Source organism: Oryzias melastigma, linkage group LG20, assembly GCF_002922805.2.
Source record: "Oryzias melastigma strain HK-1 linkage group LG20, ASM292280v2, whole genome shotgun sequence".
NCBI lineage: Eukaryota > Metazoa > Chordata > Actinopteri > Beloniformes > Adrianichthyidae > Oryzias > Oryzias melastigma.
In genome coordinates, this window is record NC_050531.1 from 3,866,799 (window position 1) to 3,887,722 (window position 20,924).

Here is a 20,924-nt window from a genome sequence, read left to right on the forward strand (position 1 = left end):
TCCCTATGTATATACATACATCATTCATTATCCAAAGCATCTTAGGGGAATTTTTACTATGTAGAGTTTCCAAAAATGAAGGCAACTCTCTTTATGTTTTTAAGTTTTTGGCTAGCAAAATAAGTCCTAAGACTTTGGCACATTTCTCTACAAGAACTTTGGATAATTATTGGATATAAAATGACAAAAAAACTCCTTATCCTGATTGTTATGACTGTTTGCGGAGCGTTACACCCATAACTGTGTGAAGTACAAAGTGTGAAGTGTTGCTTATTATTATTATTATACCATTTTTTATGCTTTGTTAAATGATAATCTACTTTGAAAACATGAGTTGAGCGCAAAGACTTTATGAGAATGGATGTGTAAATACACTGACAGGCTTCATGCTGGAACAAAAAATATCTTTTTGTTCTTCAGTTGCTTTTATAAATTAGCTTAAAGTCTGCCTGAATGATCATTAAATTTGACTTTTACAAACTGGTTCGTCGGGTTTTCTGTCTGTTATTTTGAAACACATTTCGTGTGAAAACCCATAAAAAAATATTAAAAGGAATTGGAAGTGTTTAGCTCTCACCATTGCTCCCCTGCTTCCCGCACCAGGTCAGGTCATTGAGGATAGCCCCCAACGGTACGTCCTCCACGGTCACAAAGCAGTCTCGTTTCTGGGTAAAGGAGTGGACCAAATCCTTCGTTTTGCTCCAAAACATCATCTAACACCCAAACACAGAATAAGTTTCACAGCTCTCGGTGACACAGATGCATCTCAGACTAACACGGTGTGGACGGTTTACCCTGTTGCATTTTGGTTTGAAGGACAAGGCCTTGATGAAAGGGTCATAGGCATCCCCAGGAACATTGCAGGGGTCTCGGTTGATATAGGCTTGCTGGAATACATCCCACAAATTCTGGCAGTTTAAACTGTAACAAAAAAAACAACATTTCAGATCAGTCAGTGGTGACATTTAGGGAGTAAGGGGACCAAGTTCGGTTAATTTGGTCCAGATCAAGTCCTGATCCTTGCATTTGGTCTACATTTGGTCTACAGTCTACCAGTGATTTCTGTTTCAAACTAAAGCCTGTAAACACATCTATATGACTAAACATCTCTTCAGTCATTGGCCAGAAAATACAAGCAATTAAGCAATTAAAGGCAGAAATTCTGGAAGTCCTTTGCTTTGCAATCCTTTTTGGGATTGTTCACTTCACTTTAAACTTTATATTTTACTGATCAGTTTTGAACGTCTGTATCAACGTTGGTATGGTGGAGGCGTGCTGTAAGGTGGTTACTGAGCAGACGACGAAGACGGTATGCTGATAAGCGTTTATGACATAAATTGTAGGGAAAACAGTGTAAAGGATGATTTATACGTCCACGCGATCTGTAATGAGTGGTTGCACGGCCATCGGACCAGAAGCGCTTCAGTCGCATCAGAATTCTACACCTGCTGATGACGTCAACCGCGACTGAAATGTTACGCCTCGAGTGCAACTGGATGCACACCGCGTCATTTAACTTGAATTTATCTCAGTGATTAGAGTATGTGACTACGCAGAAAATTCTGCCCAGAAAACACTGAAAACTTCCTGAAGAAGTTAGGGAATACCAAACTTCACACAGAGAGAGACAGAGAGTGGACAACTAGATAGAAAATAGAACAAGTTGCTGGAAAAATGTCTTCTTTCTCATATCTTAAGAGAACTAGAGAATGCAATTGTTCCTTTTTTAACTTAATTTTGTCATCTTTGTATTCCCTGCTTCTGTTTAGCAGACAAATTTCCTCCTCTGCCTTTCATTCTGCAAGTGTCTGAGTGGGATTCTGATCATGTTAAAAATAAACGCTGGACACGATCGCGTTGCTTCAAAAGTATAAACACCAATCAAAAGTACATCACAGTTATAGTGGAGAGTCGCTATCAAATCCAGCCAACATTAGTATGACCGCCAGATAGTGGATGCGACCAGAGCGATCACGAATCACGTGGAAGTATAAACCAGCCTTAAGAATCAACGCGCATCACGTTAAAAGTTGTCTTAATGAACCTGCATTCATCCAGCCGCATATCAGTGAATTGCTGTTGCAACGTCACATAGCACCACCTCAAAAGATGGGTCAGAGAGCTGTTCCTGGTCACGGACCAGGATCCGATTGGGAGTATTCATACTCAAAATTGGTTCTGAATTATTGGAGGAAACAAACTCTGATTCACTGTAAGTGAACCAAAAGTGTCCAGTCTGAATACACCCTCCTGGATGTGATTTCTAAAGTAAGTTCACACTGGGAATGTGCGGGTTCTTGAATACGCTTTTAGTGCACATAGCATATGTTGTTCACACTGGACAAGCAGGGAGGGGCTTCTTCTTCTTTTTTTATTTTTTGCTAACAATTATCTGTCAAATGTCGAAGTGGTGTATTTTTGCAAATCTGGATTTTTCCTTTACTTTTCTATTCCAATACATGACAGACTTGGTGTTGTATAATTCCGCCCGGACACAAACCACATTTATTAATTTCTTCTCCCCTATCAATTTTCAAATAGTTGGGAATTAAAAAGGACACCATTAATATGTCACTACTGAATCTGAGTTCCTGATTGGTCTAAGTTCTTTAAGTAAGTTTGGTACCTAAAACACAAAAATGGTCGTAGAAACTTGCACAGCTACACGTGAACGTAAGTTCTCAAGATTTAAAGGATTTATTGTCTTCTGCACACACTGAAAACAGTGAATTATAGGATCAATTAACAAAAATTCTGTAATTTGTTACATTTAAAATTATTATTTTTCCACAAGTTGATGGTTTACTCAACTTAAACATTTAATTTGATAAAAACTGTTTTTAAATGTAAAAAAAATACAGAATTTTTGCAGTGCAGTAAGGAAATGAGTTTCCCTGTACAGTGAAATTCTTACTTGGCAGTTCACTCTGAATGGCATTAAACGTTTAAGGTTGATAAGCCCGACATGCACTCTTACCTACGCCTTTCATTGGAAGTGGTCGCTTGAACGCTTGTTACTAAGGGTGGGGTAAACACAGAGTCAGACATAAAAAGTAAACCTTAAATTCACTACAAAAAATAAAATAAATCAATAAAGACTTATGAGTAGATAATCCACACCAGATTTAACCCAATCCTTTTTTTCATGATGTATCTTTAAATAAATGACTTTTTAATAGTTACATGTGTTCAGTGCCTAAGTAAATCCACTACAACAATCCGCAGAAGCAGTTGGTTCATTGGATTGTAATGACTTCAGATTACAAAGGTCTTAGTGACTCAGTTGTGGTTTAGGTCAGAGTCTGTCCACCTAAACATGGATGGAGAGTTCTCGTCCATCCAGGTGAGGCTGTCTGAAAGTTGAGTCATGGAATCTGGACTTATAGTCCTCTGCATCATCAGTCTGATGGATCGGTTTAATAATTTGTCTAACAAATTGTTCCAGTCAGTCATTGTCTTCCAGAAGGGAGTCATTAATTTTCCAAATTTCCACCTCTAACTCAAACATGTGGCCAGACGACTTAATTGGATCACACTGAGACAGAATGACAGGTGACACTAGGGATGTGTATTGGCTGGAGATACACGTCTCACGATGCGTAAGACCATACCAGAACTATTTTTCACTATTCTTTTGAAGCTAAAGCTCCAAGAATAACCAGCTGCATTGCTTTACTTGTGTTTTATCTGAGCCCGCCACAAAGCACCGCAATTTCTATGATACTGGCAGCATTAAGGCACAGAGTTTCGGTTCTGTACCATCCCAAGTAAGAAGAAGTGCATGTCTCATGACATCAAAACCACATGGCTGACTGAATATTTAACACAAGTTGGTTTTTGGGAGATTTTGTTGTTGTTTTGGTTGCGGTGTGGAGTTTAAAGAGCTTTAGTGTGCTACCAACCAGCGGTATTGGGTTCTGGTGGAAAGCGAAAGTAAAAGGAACGCTCATAAATAAATAACTAAATATCATCTTGTCAGCATTTTAAATCAATATAAGTGTTCTCAAATGAAATATCAAGATATATTGCCAAATTGATATTTTCCCTACACCCAATAACAGGTCATTAAAGTCTCACTTCAATGCATTTACTCCTGAGTCACAAAGATTTAAATAAAGAAATACTTAAAAGTGCAGATTTAAATTTAATTTTCTTAATAGATATCCTCCATTATCATAAAAATGCCACAAGAACATGTTATAAACACCATTTTCATTAAAGTGGGTCCTTAGGGAAGACAAAAAAAAATCTTTAAAAAAAACTTGGAAAAAAGATCTTCATGTATTCATCTTCAGTCGACTTGATATGACGACCAAAATAACCAATCAGGAAACAGTTCTGAAGTCTTTACACTGGCTGCATTTTAAAGTTCTGTTACTGGTTTATAAAGATTTGAATAGCTTAGCACCAAACTACCCAGTATGTAGGTCTCTTTGGATCTCAGGATCTGAGATTTTGCCAGTTCCTAGAGTCCAAAACAAACATGTAGAAGCTGGGTTCAGATTCTATGCTCCACAGATCTGGAACAGACTCCTAGAAAGCCTTAGATTCAGTTGAAACATTATTTAAATCCAGATTAAAGACCCACCTGTTCTCTGCAAGTTTTTACATCCACTCTGTTACTTTAAGATTAATTTATTCAATTTTTTATGTATCATGTAAGCTTAATGCTTTATTTAAATAACTATGAATTCTCTTTGTAAACATAAACTTACTTTGAATTTAAAAACCAAGATATGCGACTGCAGAGACGCTTTCAAAACTTACTCTTCGAACTTTTGGCATCTTTCCAGAAACGTGCTTTTTATTCCCCCTGAACTTCTGCCGAGGGTCAGAACCAGAGCCAGCACCAGAACCACCGCCACCAGCAGCAGCAGCACCACCCCAGAGATGACCAGGCACTTCCTGCGGCGCCGTTTCCGCTCCAAACCACCTAACTCCTGCTGTTCCATCAGAACGCAGCGCGCGCGCAGACGGACGGACGGACGGACAGCTGTCGCCTTCCTTCACGAGACCAGGCGCGAGCGCTATTTATGAGGGAGCCGCGAGCGCCCGGAGGGAGCCGGATGATCAGGTGGTATGGAGACGTCACATCCATTAAAGTCCCAGAAACCACAAAACAAGATACACATTTCTACACAGTACATTTAAAAAATATATTTATTTTCCATATATTAAAAAATATATTTTTCTATTTAAGCAAATTGAAACATGAAACACAACATTTTTTTTATTATTAAACTAAGAAACTGATTAAATTGATGTATTTTTAAATTTAGCAATTTATTTCTCTTTTTTATTAAAAAAATCTTCTTTTCTCTCCAAAACTGCTTCAAATGATGAGATCTTGGGGGGGAAAATAGAAATTTGAATTCAGATTTTACAATGAACCCTTCTAATATTTGAATAAAAACAGCTACTCTAACTAAATGACAAAGTCACATTGCATTATGGGTCAGGTTAGAAGAAGTTCAAGGCTCATCTTTTTATGCATCCCCTCAGACTGTCACAGCCACGTTTGACAAAGCGCTGTGGTCTCAATCTGAAAGTTTCATAATTCTGGTGTGAAAAGGGAAAAACTGAAACAGGTTCACATTTCCTGTTGTTAACCTTTGGAGTCATTATCACTCTCATAAAATATTGTTTTGTTGACATCTCAAGGTTTATTATTTCAAATGAGTTTTACTTTTAGTATTTGCAATAAAGATGAGGTTTAGGTCAAATTTATAATATTTTATTGATAAATTGCATTTATTGTAAAAATTATTTTAATAATTTTATAATCTTTATGGTTAATAAAGCTTAGTGATAATATATCTGTCAGGTATGTTAATGTTGAAACAATGTCTATGTTATGACAACTTTAAACCAGAAATAGATCCCACTATCAGCAGTGAGGATAGGCTCCAGCAACCCCAAGGCTCCCAAAAGGATAAAGTGAGCTTAGAAAAAAGGATTGATCCTAAAATGTGTTTATTTTATTGTATTCTGGGGCACATTAAAACTCCTGCTTCTATGACGCAGATGCTTTATATTCTGACAAACAGTGACGATGTTCTCAAAAGGGTTTTGAACTGCAAGTGTGTTATCTTTATCTTCTGTTACCACATTTGTATTACATCCTAACGAAGAGTTTCTAGATGAATTAAACTTCCATATTTGTCTTAAAGATCCACTCCAATCATCTCAAAGTATTTCCAGTGGTCTTTTAATTAGGATTACATTGTTTCTAGTCAAAATCTAAAAACTTTTGTCAAATTTAATTCTGAGCATGACTTTTATTGATTTTAATTAACAAATCAATTTATAAAAGGCAGAAAATCAGAATTTATTGGTGCTTAAATTTAACAACAAACATGAGAAAATGCACAAAAGGAGCTTTAAGGTTTGGGTGTTGCACAGAGACGATGAGTCATAGAAAGGAGGTAGTGTCATGGTATGGGTCAACATCAGAATTCTACTTCAACAATCTGGAATGATGGGAGTTTTGATTTCAACATACTTTGCGAGTATCAAGTACTTTATTAAAGTATCAGTACTTAGTAAAAGAGTAATTAAAAGTGTGTCATTTCTAGATGTTTTTTGTTTTTGGCCACAACATATTAAACTCAATCAGACTTTCAGTGATTTCAGCAATCATGGTATCAAAACGTTCAGCTTGTTCAGGACGTTACTGCTTGTATTGTTAGTTTACACAAACTTTATAGTTTTTGAAATATTCAGCAAAATATGCCACATAGGAAAGTCTTCAAAAGTCAAAAATTTAAGTAGATTAGCAACAAGCTTTTAAAAAAATTAATGGTCTATGTTTTCATATTTTATAATAACTTTCAAAAAAAATTTGAGTTTATCTAATATTTTATAAATATGCTAATGTTTAAGCTAATTTAGTTTACTGAGGAATTTTAGGCTATTTTGAAGTTTAGCTAGTGTTTAAGCAACAAGCTAGCTTTGTTCAGCTTTATAGTTGTGTGAATTCTTAATAAGCATTATGCTCCAAAATATGCCCCATAGTAAATGAATGAGAAAGTCTTCAAATTTCAAAATTTTAACTAGATTAACAGCAAGTCTTTAAAAATATTCATATTCTTCAGTTTAGCTTCTGCTTTTGCAACATGCTAACGTTTTTGACTAATTATGTTTACAGTAGCTAGTAAGTAAGCAATGTGCTTGCCTTCTTTTTGACTAATTTGGCATCTAATAGGTTTTTATTAATGCTAATTAAGAGTTTAGCTAATAATTTAATAAACTAACGTTTTTGACTAATTTAGTTAACTGTAGCTAGTAAGTAAGTAACATGCTAGCTTCCTTTTTGGCTAATTTGACATCTACTGTTTTTTTTAGTACTAATTTGAAGTTTATCTAATATTTTAGCAACATGCTTTTGTTTTGGGCTAATTTGTTATTTACTGAGTTTTTAGGCCAATCAAGAGTTTAGCTTCTATTTTATGTTTAACAATAATTTAGTTTATTGATGAATTTTAGGCTATATCGGAGTTTAGCTGGTATATAAGCAAGGCGTTAGCTGTTTTGCCTAATTTGAATTTTTTTGTTTTCTAATTTGGAGCTTTACTAATATTTTAGCAACATGCTAACGTTTTGGGCTAATTTATCTACTTGGGTTCTTATAGGCTAATTTAGAGTTTAGCTTCTATTTTAGCAACATGCTAGCATTTTTCAATAATTTAATTTACTGAGGAATTTTAGGCTATATCGGAGATTAGCTAGTATTTAAGCAAGGCGTTAGCTGTTTTGCCTAATTTGAGTTTTTTTTTCTAATTTGGAGTTTTACAAATATTTTAGCAACATGCTAACGTTTTGGGCTAATTTATCTACTGCGGTTCTTATAGGCTAATTTAGAATTTAGCTTCTAATTTAGCAACATGCTAATGTTTTTTACTAATTTAGTTTACTGAGGAATCTTAGACTATTTTTTAGTTTAGCTAGAGAGTAAGCAACGAGCTAGCTTGTTTTTTTTTGTTGCTGTTTTTTTTAGCTAATTTGGCATTTGCTGAAGTTTTTTTCTGATTTTTAGTTTTACTAATATTTTAGCAACATGCTAACGTTTTGGGCTAATTTATCTACTGCGGTTCTTATAGGCTAATTTAGAATTTAGCTTCTAATTTAGCAACATGCTAACGTTTTTTACTAATTTAGTTTACTGAGGAATCTTAGACTATTTTTTAGTTTAGCTAGAGTGTAAGCAACGAGCTAGCTTGTTTTTTTTCTTAGCTAATTTGCCATCTGCTGAGATTTTTTGGGGCTAATTTGGAGTTTGATAATATTTAAGCAACACAATAAGTATTTTTGAAAAATTTGCATTTATTAGGGATTTTTAAGAAATTTTACTACACATTTTTCAGAAATTTAGGTCAGCGCTCTTTCATAGATCTTTAGCAAAATTGGCAATAGCTTTTGCATTTTCAGCAAATCCCTATAGCAAAAAGCTTAAGCGACTACTGTCAGTAAAAAACATTCACACTAGCATTATCGCAGGTAGTTCTACTTTTATAGTTAAAAATAACATTGGTTTTGGTACTTGGCATTGAATGTTTTATCCATAAATCTCTTGTCACTACTGGAATTGCATAGTACATTCCAAGATGACAAAAAAAAAAAAAACAGATTTTCTGCAGAATTTGGAGGAGGGGCATATAATCACGCTGAACATTGATAACATCAGACAAGAAGTTATCAGAACGATCAATCTGTCAGTGTTGGGCAACAGGCACCAACGGAAGATTCACAGTACCAACCCACTCACAAACACTCCAGGTAGATGACTGCAGAGGTACAAAAACATTAAAAAAGTTGCACACTTTTTGCTTCACGCATCATGTACAGGAAGTGAAACCGTGGGCTTCCTGATGGGGGTTGTTGAGATGGTGCAATCTGGTCCCGTTGCAAGTCAGAATGTGTCTGTAGGATGTCAAGAGGACATTTTTACAGTTTATTCTTGTCTTGGCTGCTTATTTGTTCCCATCATATTTAATCCAACACTGGATTATCTGTGGAATCTCAGAACTTTTTTTATATGAAACAATAAGGTTTTATTAAAAAAAAAAGTTTTTCTTTGGGTGCAACTTTTTTCATGTCCCCTGTATTTAGGGTTTGAATATTTTCTTAATTCAGCTTTGTAAAAATAGTGTTTCTGGAAGATCTAAAGTGAAACCAAAGGAAAAAAATGACTTTCTATAGTCAGATGGTTCTTCAACTTTTCATAACACTTGGAATAACCAACTACCTGCAACTTCTTCTCTTGTTGCAGATCTTCCTGCTGATTTGAACATTTTATGACCTCCAGTAGATAATTTCCTTTCTTCTTTAATATAAAACGGAGGAAGGTCATAGAAGAAAATGGGAAATGAAAACCAGTTAAAGAATTGTGTTACTCAGCTTGTGTTGATCCTGCATGAAGGAGAGGATGTGAAAGCACAGATCTGATGTTAATGTACTGCAACATTTCACTCATACTAAGAGTGAAACAGAAAATGAAAGATAATAACATTAAATCGGAGTTTTGAGATAAAACTGTCTGATCTTATTTGAAGCAGAGAATCTGTGGTCACCTCTCAGTCTGAGCGTCTTAGAGAAGGATGTTGGTGGAGAAGTTTATAGGGTTTTGTGATTTTCTAATGCAAGCAAATAGGGCCAAACATGAAAACAACCACAAACCCCTGAAAAGAACCCAAAACCTCTAGAGTGGTTCAGAGCAGAACTTTAGACTGTTCTGGTGTGTCCTTCTGATGTGGAAGGAGATGGAGACGTTCAAATCTGAGACAGTTGGGGCAGTTTGCTGATGAGTATTGGACCAGAACTTCTGCTGATCCTGGTCTCAGTCTCATATCTCAGTGGATTGGATCAGAAACGCTGCTTGTTCACTGGAAGCTGTTTGCACACGTCTGGTAGGAGAACATCTGGTTCTGGATGCACTGAAGAGCCATCAGGGTCCTGTGGACACACCACTTTGTTAAGTCTGTAGAACCACTTTTAGAACACTGTCTTGATACTGAAAAGAGAGGAAGTCACTTTGTGGTTTGGAAAAAAAAAATCACGTTTTATTTATTTGTATATTTTTGATGTCAGTTTGTTTTTTTGTCTCAACTAGAAAACTTTTTTATGCTTATTTATTAGAACACCGACCTGACCAAACATCAGTGTTTTTTACCACTTTAATGGTCCTGAAGCTGAAGTTCTTCTGAAGACTTTCACATCAACTTTCTGTGCAGTTTTTTAAGATGTTAGAAGCCAAAAATGAAAGTTATCACCGCTGGACTCACCTTTATGACTTTCAATAGGTATGTGATGGTGAAACATCTGAAAATTACACCTTTTATAGACTAATCAACACGGAAGATTTCATGGCAAGATTAGTTTTAACTCTGGTAATACCATGGATTGGATCAATACTCCATTCTGATTGGCTCCAGAAGTTCTGGTCAGTCTGAATGTTCTGTTATCTGGAACAGGAGGAACTTGGAACAAGAAGATTGCTTGAAAGGTATTTTAAGGAAGCGAACTTATATAATCCTACCCCACTTCAACTATACCCCTTTCTTTACAACATCCAGTTCAGGACTTATTGTTAAATATTTATACCCTACAATCATAGATTCAGATTATTAAGGATATTTAAGATCAGTGATGTAATTACATTTCAAACATCCACGGACAAATCAGCCGATTATCATCCAAAAAATCCATTCATTGATTTATTAACAATGAATTAAAAAGGATATTTCCTCAATCAAAACAATCTCAGAAACGACTCGTAGATTTTGTTCCTTTGAAACCAATTTTTGCTTCATCATCTCGACAAAAACTAGCATTAAGAGGTAAACTTTTCTCTGAAATGATGCTTTGTGTCTCTTAGCTCGTCATTTTTAGTTTATGTTCTACTTTGTCTTCTGGTCAGTCCTCAGACACCAGCAGAGCGAGGAGCGGACTTACCAAATGGTATGCTTCTTGTGAAAAGCGATTTAAAAGTAAAAATGAATAAGATTAATATTTATTTAGATTTAGATTTATTTCGATAATGGACACCTCGCCAGGCTTCATTCCTCACTTAGGTTTATGTGAACCAAACTTTACACAGAAGAATTAAAAAATGTATTTTCTAATTCCAGTGAGAGCATGTTTTGAAACATTTTCTGAAACTTTTGTTGATTTATCCAGACTTTGTATTCAGATGAACAAAAAAGAACTTTCTATAAGGTCAAATTTATGCGTATAGTCCAGCACACACCAGGTGAAGTCATGGGTTTCATTGGTTAGATCATATAAAACACAGTCCATGTAACTCAAAATATACATTTGTACGTCTTTCATGAGGCCACAAAGGTTCACTCACTGGTCGCTGTCTGTGCAAGTCCAGCGAAAACCCCTCGACTGAAGAATTTGGATTAGGTCAGTAATCGATCCCCGGCTACAGGATTCTCTGCAATCAATAAGAGCAAGGACAAAAACGTTAAAAGTTCAGCATCTTCACAGGTTCCCTTACACTTTAGCACTCAGATGATAACAAAAAACTTTTTTTTTGACAATTTAAAGATAATTTTCAAACACTTTTTCAAATTTCTTCCAAAACTTTCAGCCTCTCCTTATCTCCTGCTGACCGTCGTGACAGCTTAGTCATCGCAGACAGGAGTGAAACTGTGACTAAGTGTTTTAAAAGGTTCGATTTGATCCACATAAAACCCCGCAACACCCAGTTGAACAAATGTCCCAAATGAGCTCCACCAGCAGAAACCGACGAGGTGAAGCCTCAAACGAGCTTCTCTGCTCAAACACAACTGCATGTTTGATTTATCAATAAGAAAAAAATGCATCAAGTCTTCTCCCTTCCCTTTAAAACAGGAAAAAGGCAAAAAAAAAAATATTTCTGGTTATCTAGGAGTTAGAGTTTAAAGCACGTGTCAAAGTCGAGGCCCTCTGGGTAATTCTATCCGGCCCTCCAGATCATTTTATTTTTTTGTTATTAATGGTTATCTTCTGCTCATTTCTAACTTGTATAATTTTGACAAAATATATTTTTGTTGAGAGTAAAATATTGAAAGTTAATTTAAGGTTGATTAATTCTGGAAAAATGTATCCCTGCCTTTTTATTATTGAAGAAGTCTTGTGTTTTTCATATGCAGAGAATAAAATTAAGGAGAGCTCACAGCAGTGTGAATAACAGGAAATAGCTATCACAGGAAGTGAGAGCAACTGCAGTGTTCTCACAGGTCAAGTACAAGTCACTGAGTGGAAAAAACATCATTTCTGTCTGTAGCAAAAAGTCACTCTGCATATGTACTTTATGGTGATTGGATATGAGGATTCATGCATCTCAGATGTATCAATAAATCCATCCTGTTGCGGAGGAACACCCAGAATGTTCCAGAGACAGCCACGTTGCTGGGTGATGATCTGGGCTTCCCCCTTCGCGAAGGTGAAACTGACATTGTGACTTTTGTGTGAACTTGCTGTTGGTTGATTTTGATTACACTCACTTTAAGGTTCCTGACTCCAGACCCATCAGAAGGAGGTTCTGGGATCTTCGCTTCAACATTATTCATAATTATGTTAAAAAGTTGCAATTTTAAAGTTTTAAAAATTGTCCTTCTAGCTTTTTGGACTATTTTACATTTTTTAAAAGGACATTTTAGAGTTTAGCTAATATTTCAGCTGCATGTTAGCTGTTTTGGCTAATTTAGGCTTTTTTTTAGACTATTTTGAAGCTTAGCTATGTTTTCAGCTACATGCCAACAGTTTTGGCTAACCTCAGGTTTTTAGGCTAATTTGGAGTTTAGCTAATGTTTTTGCTAGTTATCAGCTTCAGCATGTTCAGCTATTAGCTTAAGCATTTTCAGCTATCAATTTCAGCATCTTCTTTTAAAAGGCTATACCACTTGCTCTTACTGCCTATTGCACTTCTGGTTGGATGCCAAACTGCATTTCGTTGCCTTGTACTCGTACGTGTAATGACAATAAAGTTGAATCTAATCTAATCTAATCTATTAGCACTAGTATCTTCAGAGGCCAAAATCAGCTTACAGCATTCACACTAGCATTATCACAGGTAATGCTATACATCTAATTCATAATTATGTTAAAAAGTTGCGATTTTAAAGTTTTAAAAATGGTCCTTCTGCTAGCGTTTTGGACTATTTTACATTTGCTAAAAAAATTTAGACTATTTTAGAGTTTAGCTAATATTTTAGCTGCATGCTAGCTGTTTTGGCTAATTTCGGCTTTTTTAAGGCTGTTTTGGAGTTTAGCTAATATTTCAGCAACATGCTAGCTGTTTTGGCTAATTTAGGCTTTTTTTTAGACTATTTTGAAGTTTAGCTATTTTTTCAGCTACATGCCAACAGTTTTGGCTAACCTCAGTTTTTTAGGCTAATTTGGCATTTAGCTAATATTTTCGCTAGCTATCTGCTTCAGTGTTTTCAGCTATTAGCTTAAGCATTTTCAGCTATCAATTTCAGCATCTTCAGCTATCAGCACTAGCATCTTCAGAGGCCAAATTCAGCTTACAGCATTCATACTATCAGTGTCACATGTAATGCTATACATCTAGTTCATAATTATGTTAAAAAGTTGCGATTTTAAAGTTTTAAAAATTGTCCTTCTGCTAGCGTTTTGGACTATTTTACATTTGCTAAAAAAATTTAGACTATTTTAGAGTTTAGCTAATATTTCAGCTACATGCTAGCTGTTTTGGCTAATTTAGGCTTTTTTTTAGACTATTTTGAAGTTTAGCTATTTTTTCAGCTACATGCCAACAGTTTTGACTAAACTCTGTTTTTTTTAGGTTAATTTGGAGTTTAGCTAATATTTCAGCTGCATGTTAGCTGTTTTGGCTAATTTCGGCTTTTTTTAGACTATTTTTAAGGTTAGCTGTTTTTCAGCTACATGACAAAAGTATTGGCTAATTTGGGGTTTTTTCTAGACTATTTTGAAGTTTAGCTATTTTTTCAGCTACATCCCAACAGTTTTGGCTAACCTCAGTTTTTTAGGCTAATTTGGCATTTAGCTAATATTTTTGCTTGCTATCAGCTTCAGCGTTTTTTAGCTATTAGCTTAAGCATTTTCAGCTATCAATTTCAGCATCTTCAGCTATTAGCACTAGCATCTTCAGAGGCCAAATTCAGCTTACAGCATTCATCCTAGCAGTGTCACATGTAATCCTATACATCTAGTTCATAATTATGTTAAAAAGTTATGCTTTGAAAGTTAAGATGTAGTTTTGTTGTGTTCAATTAATGTTTATCCTGTTTGGCGTGTTTTGGATTTTGGCCCCTTGTCCGATTGAGTTTGACACTCCTGGTAAAAAGAATAAACAGTGATAAACTCACATGTTTGGTCCCTCCAGGTTGGTCACCACTTTAATGTTCACATGGTCCACTCTTTGGGGGTTTAAACTGTCCAGTTCAACACTTCCAAACATGCTGAGAAAGAAACAAAGAAACACGAGTGTATGATCAATAAATACGACACAATCTTCTGCATGACTTCTCACCTCTTCCTGTTGAAGGCATCAGCAATAGATCCGTTTAACAGAACCGTAATGTTGCCACACGCCATCTCTGCAAACTGAGAACTAAACTGATCTTTAACGGATCGAGTTATTCTGATGTGTTCTGTGAATCTAAAGCTCACCTTTTGTGAGGCCTGCCTCCACAGGGAGAAGACTGGATGATCTCCACACGCCGACCACTCGGGACAGGAGTCAAAATCAAAACCTGCGGAGAAAAAACTTGGATTATCTCCTATTTTATTAATACTTTTGTACAAAATGTACATAGACAATTGTACAAATATACAATTGCTAAGGACAGTGGAAAATAATTTTGATTTTGAAAAATATACCAGATGCACTTCATTTCCAGTTTAGGTCGATAATAGCCCTAATTTCAGGCATCCGCCAAAACTTTGAAGTCCACACCGGAGCCAGACCGGACTCAGTCTGGGATTACCCTTACATATATATGTATAAATGTTCACTGCAACCTGTTGTCTGCAGCATGACAGTAGAAATAAATGTGCACGAACATTTTTACTCTATGACGGACTCAACAAGCAGACTTGACATTTCATGTGATCCACCTCTGCGCCTCGTACAGGTTTGACCCATTTTCTATCGCGGACAGCCCGTATCCACCCATAAGGACAGTTGTGACTAAGGTTTTAACTGGGACTGATTGAGAAAGTGAGGCAACTTTAACACATATGTCTTCCAAAATGTCTCTGACATTGTTAAGCACTGTTGTAAACCAATTTAAAGTGAATAATGTAAAAATAATCTTGATTTTCCCCTCTCTTCTTGTTATTTTATGCCTCAATCCAACCAGATACAGCCCTCATTTGTCTTGTTCCTGTTTCTTGTAAAGGACTGTTGAATTTTTAACAAAATTTTCACAGAAGCTTTCAAAAATTCCCAGTCTTGTTTGCGTCTTGTGACACCCACCGGATTCTTCTTCTTGACCGCACCAGATGAGTTCATTGAACATGAAGCCAACCAGCGTGTTCTCCAGTGTCCAGAAGTGGCGGAAAACAGCGGCATAGCTGTGCATCAGAGTCCTGGTTTTGCTCCAGAAAAGAAACTATCCAGAAGAGAAGAAACGATGAACTGGATTTTATAAAAATGAATTTTGATTTGAAGGTCCTGCTCACCCTGTCACAGGGCCAGAACTCCTCCATTGCATTGAACATCTTGTGGTAGTGTTGGACTTTCACGTTGCAGGTGGGGTGATGGATAACCGCCTCCTCGAAGTGTCTCCAGATCTCCTCACAGTCGTAGCTGCAGAGTTCAAACACCAAATTGTGTCAATCTAAAAGAATGTTTTTTCATTAGAATTGACAAAACTTCAATTTCATTGTTATTTCACTTACTATTTTTGTCATTCATACACAGTTCATGTATAAGAATAAGTTGTGGTTGGACATTATATGATATTTTAGAATAAAATAACATGATTTTTAATTATATTAAGAATACATTTTAAAGACACTCACGTTTAAAAGTGTATAGATGAAGTGTCACCATCTGGTACAAATACTTGAGGATACTTTCTTTCTTAATGTCCCACTCTGATAATATTTAGATTAATTTTCAAAGTTTTTCAAGTGGTTTTTAATTATGATTTTGCAGTTTTTAGCAAAAAAAAAAAAAAAAAAAACTGTAATTTTCTAGGATAAAGTTTCTGCAGAGCGGCAGGAGTTCACAGGAAATTTACTTCAGAGTTGTGTGCGGGACCCTTCCCCCATTCCCCTCCCCCGCTGCTGAACAAGTCATTAAACAATGGGGGAGGGGAATGGACATAACCTGTTCAAAACCATTTTTTTTTATCTGAGTGGATCTCAAAAGCATCAAATTCAGTTGGAATCTTTCAGTTTCTAACATGTTTGTTCGTCTGTGTATTGAGTCTTTGGCTATAATTGAGGTGTGCCACAGGGCTTTATGTTTGAACCACTGCATTTCATGTTCATTGATGTAACAAAAATTATTCTGATAGAGTTGTATGTTTGGATATTACTACTTTTATAGATTTTCATCTCAAAACTGTTTGCCTAAATCAAGTGTCTTTGAGTTAATTATTTCTGGAATAAAAATTTTAACAAAAATCCCAATCTTTCCATTTTTTAAGGAACGTTTTACTTTTCTTTCTTTCCACGTAGTTCTATTTTTTTTAAATGCGATATCAAAATAAATTGAGGGTTTAAAAATGTGGTTCTGTAGAAATTTGTTGTATTTTCTTGCTTCTTTTCATAAAGAAGGAAAATAATCAGTGATTTAAATATAATATTCTATTCCAGTAAACTTTTGTAAAGTTCAATAAGTTTTACTCCTCCAGAAATACTTTGTGTTTTCAGACTCGTCTGTTTTTTCGTTCTTCAGTTCCGTCTTTCATTCTCATTTTAGACAGCCGCGTATATCACACAAAGATCTTTAAAATAATCATATTCCGTTTGAATCTTTCAGTTTCTAACATGTTTGTTCATGAATGTTTTGAGTTTAATTAAGGTGTGCCACAGGGCTTTATGTTTGAACCTCTACATGTCATGTTCATTCATGTAACGGAAAACATATTTTGCCAGAGTCCCATGTTTGAATATAATCACTTTTATAGTAATTCATCTCAAAATGTTTCCTTGAATTGTTTGTCTTTGAGAACATTATTTATGGAATATAATTTTTATTTAAAATCCCAATCTTTCCATTTATGAAATACTTTTTTTCCTATGTTTTCAGTTTTAAGTATGATATCAAAATTAATTGAGTAGAAGAGTTTATAAATGTGGTTCTGTAAAAATATGTTTTATTTTCTTGCTTCTTTTCATAAAGAAGAAAAAGAGTCAACGATTTTAAATAAAATATTTTCTTCCGTATACTTTTGTAAAGTTAGATAAGTTCGATTCATCCAGAAATAGTGTTTTCAGACTTGTCAGTTCTGTAATTCTTCAGTTTCGTCTTTCATTCTCTTGTTAGACAGCGGCTTATGTCACACAAAGAACTCGGCGGTTTGTTGAACATGTCCAACTCTGCTTGGAATTCAAAGAACAGAAGACGTTCTCGAGGTGTGGCCTCACGATCCATAACTTTGTGCTGGTTTTTCAAAAACTCCTTTTGTTGGAATTTCATCCTCGAAAGTGCAAACCGTAAAAAAGCCACACGTGACCTTAAGCTGGAGTTGATGAGTGTGGTGTAGGTGAAGCATCTTCCCACCACGATGTGTTTGATGTTGGGGGTTGTCCCTGGTTGTGTTTGAACCGGACCAGGAATGAGCTGGAGCATGAACAACCCTTACAAACGGACACAAAGAGCAGACAAGATGTCAGCGGAGCAGCTTCTCAAAACAAAAGGAAAACTAGTTTGTTTAAGAATAATGAAGGAGATATTTACATGCCACAAAGTTAATCATGACAAAGTGAGCAGATGTTTTAGGAGACAGGATGGTGGGATCTTTGGACAAAGCAGAAGCAACCTGGATGAACGACAATCATAAAACAAGCTTCTTTAAGTAAAATGTAAAAAGTATTTATCAAAAACCTTTAGGAAAAGTCTTCATCTAGGCTTGATGTGTGTTCAACATCAAATTAATACAATAAATTAGTTAAATAAATCATAATTAGGGCACAAAAAAATACAAAATTGCATAAATTCTATTTACCGTATTTTCCGGACTATAAGTCGCGGTTTTTTTCATAGATTGAATGTCCCTGCGACTTATACTCCAGTGCGACTTATATACGAATTTTTAATGATGAGATATGGACCGTAAGTCTAGAGTGCCCTCTTATGGTGATCTATGCAATTACTTTATTTACTTTAGTTATTCAGACGTGACACAGAGGACGAAGAATTTAAGGGATTTAGTGATATGGAGTGAGATTGCGTGCAATTAATTACAGTAAAGATACAAAGTTGATGAGTTCTTGAGGCTATAGTTAAATAAAACTGTTGTTATATAAATGCTACACCTTTTCGTTTTTTTCATGATGCTAATATGTGAATATGTGTTGACACATATTCAGCCTGTTTTCTATTCACTTATGAATGTTATAACTTACCTTCCAGGATGATGTAATATCGTTTTTTTCAACCAGTTTGTAAAATAAATTACTTGAAAAAAATGCGACTTATACTCCAGTGCGACTTATGTATGGTTTTTTCTTCTTCATTATGCATTTTTTGGCCCCTGCGACTTATACTCCGGTGCGACTTATACTCCGAAAAATACGGTATTTGTCCTTTTGGTGCCGTTTTCCTTTATAAATTTTCCACAAATTTTAATACAAAAAGTCTTTTTTATGAAAAAAACAAGCTCTTTTCATGAAAAAGTAGAGACTCCTTCAGTATTTTATGTCTAGATTTACTCTTAAGAGATGCAAAGCAATCCCGGACCATCATACTACCACCACCAGTTTTGACGGTTGTTTTTAGGTTCTGCAGATACACTGTTTTGTTGGATACAATAAACAAATTTATACTTTAGCACAAATTTTGAGGCAAATTAATCAAAATTTGACACTTTTTTAAATACACATTTTTCTGGAAGCTGTGAGCAAACTTTCATCCCTTTGATGTTCATTGATATTATGTTTCACATTTAACAGTTTTTTTTTTAAAACATATTTTTCTGGAAGCTTTGAGTCTATTTTGTATCCTTTGATGTTCTTTGATACTTCGTTTAAAATTAAACAGTTTTTTAAAAACATATTTTTCTGGAAATTTACAGCTGACTTTGAACCCTTGTATGTTCTTTGATGTTATGTTTAAAATGAAACATAAAAAAAAAAGATTTTTCTAGAAGCTCTGAGCCGACTTTGAACCCTTTGATGTTCTTTGATGTTCCGTTTAAAATTAAACAGTTTTTTAAAAATGGATTTTTCTGGAATCTGTGAGACGACTTTAAACCCTTTGATATTTTTTTACGTTAAGTCTTATACTGTTTTTTTTTTTTTTTCTTATTTTTCTGAGAGCCAACTTTGAACCCTTTGATGTATTTTGATGTTATGTTTTAAAATTAAACAGTTTTGTAAACACAGATTTTCTGGAAGCTGTAAGCCGGCTTTGAACCCTTTAATGTTCTTTGATGCTACTTTTTAAATTAAACAGTTAAAAAAAATATTCTAGAAGCTGTGAGGTGACTTTGAATCCTTTGATGTTCTTTAAAGTTGTTTAAAATCAGTTTTTTAAATACAGATGTTTCTGGAAGCCGTGAGAATTCTTCTAACCCTTTGATTTACTTTGATGTTATGCTTAAAATTAAACATTTTTTTCAAAAAACAGATATTTCTGGAAGCTTTGGGCCGGCTTTGAACCCTTTGATGTTCTTTGATGTTACAAGGCGTACACCTTTAAAGGAGAGCAACTTCTGTTATATAATTTTGTTCTGTTTTTGTGTGTTTTTATTTGAGATTTTTATTTTTATTGTAAAGAAAATTCCTTCAAACATTCTGAAAACATTTTTTTGCTGCATTGCATTTTCAAGACATTCAAATAGTCTCAAATAATCTGCACCAATGAGGATTTAGATTTAAATAATGTCACATTTCTAGGTTTTTATGGTCTCATTTGTGTAACCGTATCACCTTATAGCTATTCTTTCTTTAGTGTATCCTCTCGGTAGAATCGGGGGAGAAAGGATGTGAATTCCAGCTTGACGTCCAGATTACAGCCTAAAAAAATGTCGGGGGAAAGATGGGTTGTTACAATCTCTAAGGGTTGGGACGTACAAATACAGGAAGTAGATAAACTAGTCAAAATAGCAACAGAAATAAAAGTTCAACCATTGCAACCACAAATCCATTTGCTAAATGAAAGCAGAAATACTCACCTTTTGCGACATATAAGTCCGAGTCAGCAAATTGGATGGTAAACGTTTAGTCCCTCCTTAACGTAGTTGCATTTTGCTGATATGTGCTGAAGTTTTTTGTCTGACTGTTGATATTCTGGACACAAACATGTCAAGCAGGAATCAGGCTAAACAGACACATTTCTTCTGGTCTCATGTTGTGAGATCCACATGACTCCAATTAGGACTCCAGTATGTCTGCCAGAAAATTCAACGTGAGATTTGTTCTCCGAGGAATGGACAGACAAGGGGACAAAAATGTGTTCTGGGAAATAACAAATCTATGTTTTGTGGCGTCTTCTTAGGTTCACTGACTTTGTGTGCATTTTTTTTTTCAAACTTGTTTCTTGTTTTTTAAGATGCGACCTCTTAAAGATTTCACAAGTCTTCCTCATTACTGTGAACGCACTTTGATGCTCAGCCTAGTAAAATACAATTTAAACAAATATATACTCCTGTATTCATTCATGAACTCATGTAATATAACTAAAATTGACTTTTTAAAAACGTTTTATGCTTTAACTAGATCAGGAGTCTACAAGAGCTACATGCAACTTTTTATCTCTTCATTGTAGCTCTTTA

At 35.1% G+C, this 20,924-nt stretch overlaps 2 protein-coding genes across 2 annotated transcripts in view; both read right to left on the reverse strand.

Annotated features, from left to right (window-relative positions):
• LOC112151048 (ADP-ribosyl cyclase/cyclic ADP-ribose hydrolase 1) overlaps nt 1-5,017 on the reverse strand; it is a gene marked incomplete in the record, with an annotated part of 10,700 nt that extends 5,683 nt beyond the window's left edge. Inside the window, 3 exon segments of the mRNA XM_024279661.2 lie at nt 578-713; nt 795-921; nt 4,768-5,017. Coding sequence (XP_024135429.1) covers nt 578-713; nt 795-921; nt 4,768-4,952 — 448 coding nt within the window.
• A 3,320-nt stretch (nt 5,018-8,337) lies between these two features.
• LOC112151449 (ADP-ribosyl cyclase/cyclic ADP-ribose hydrolase 1) lies at nt 8,338-20,160 on the reverse strand. Its single transcript, XM_024280403.2, has 10 exons — nt 20,080-20,160; nt 17,888-17,969; nt 17,664-17,787; nt 15,658-15,784; nt 15,452-15,587; nt 14,644-14,726; nt 14,504-14,577; nt 14,340-14,432; nt 11,351-11,437; nt 8,338-9,951 (listed from the first exon to the last, which is right to left on the reverse strand). Exons 2-10 carry the CDS (start codon nt 17,904-17,906, stop codon nt 9,879-9,881), a joined length of 816 nt encoding a protein of 271 aa, XP_024136171.1. The 5' UTR covers nt 17,907-17,969; nt 20,080-20,160; the 3' UTR covers nt 8,338-9,878.
• Nucleotides 20,161-20,924: the final 764 nt, after the last annotated feature.

Bases quoted from the DNA above. Each gene is read 5' to 3' on its own strand.
- LOC112151449 (XM_024280403.2), bottom strand. The intron at 14,433-14,503 runs GTGAGAAGTCAT...TTTCTTTCTCAG, and splicing joins GATGCCTTCAACAGGAAGAG to CATGTTTGGAAGTGTTGAAC. The intron at 9,952-11,350 runs GTGAGTGAACCT...GTGTGTCCACAG, and splicing joins ACTTGCACAGACAGCGACCA to GACCCTGATGGCTCTTCAGT.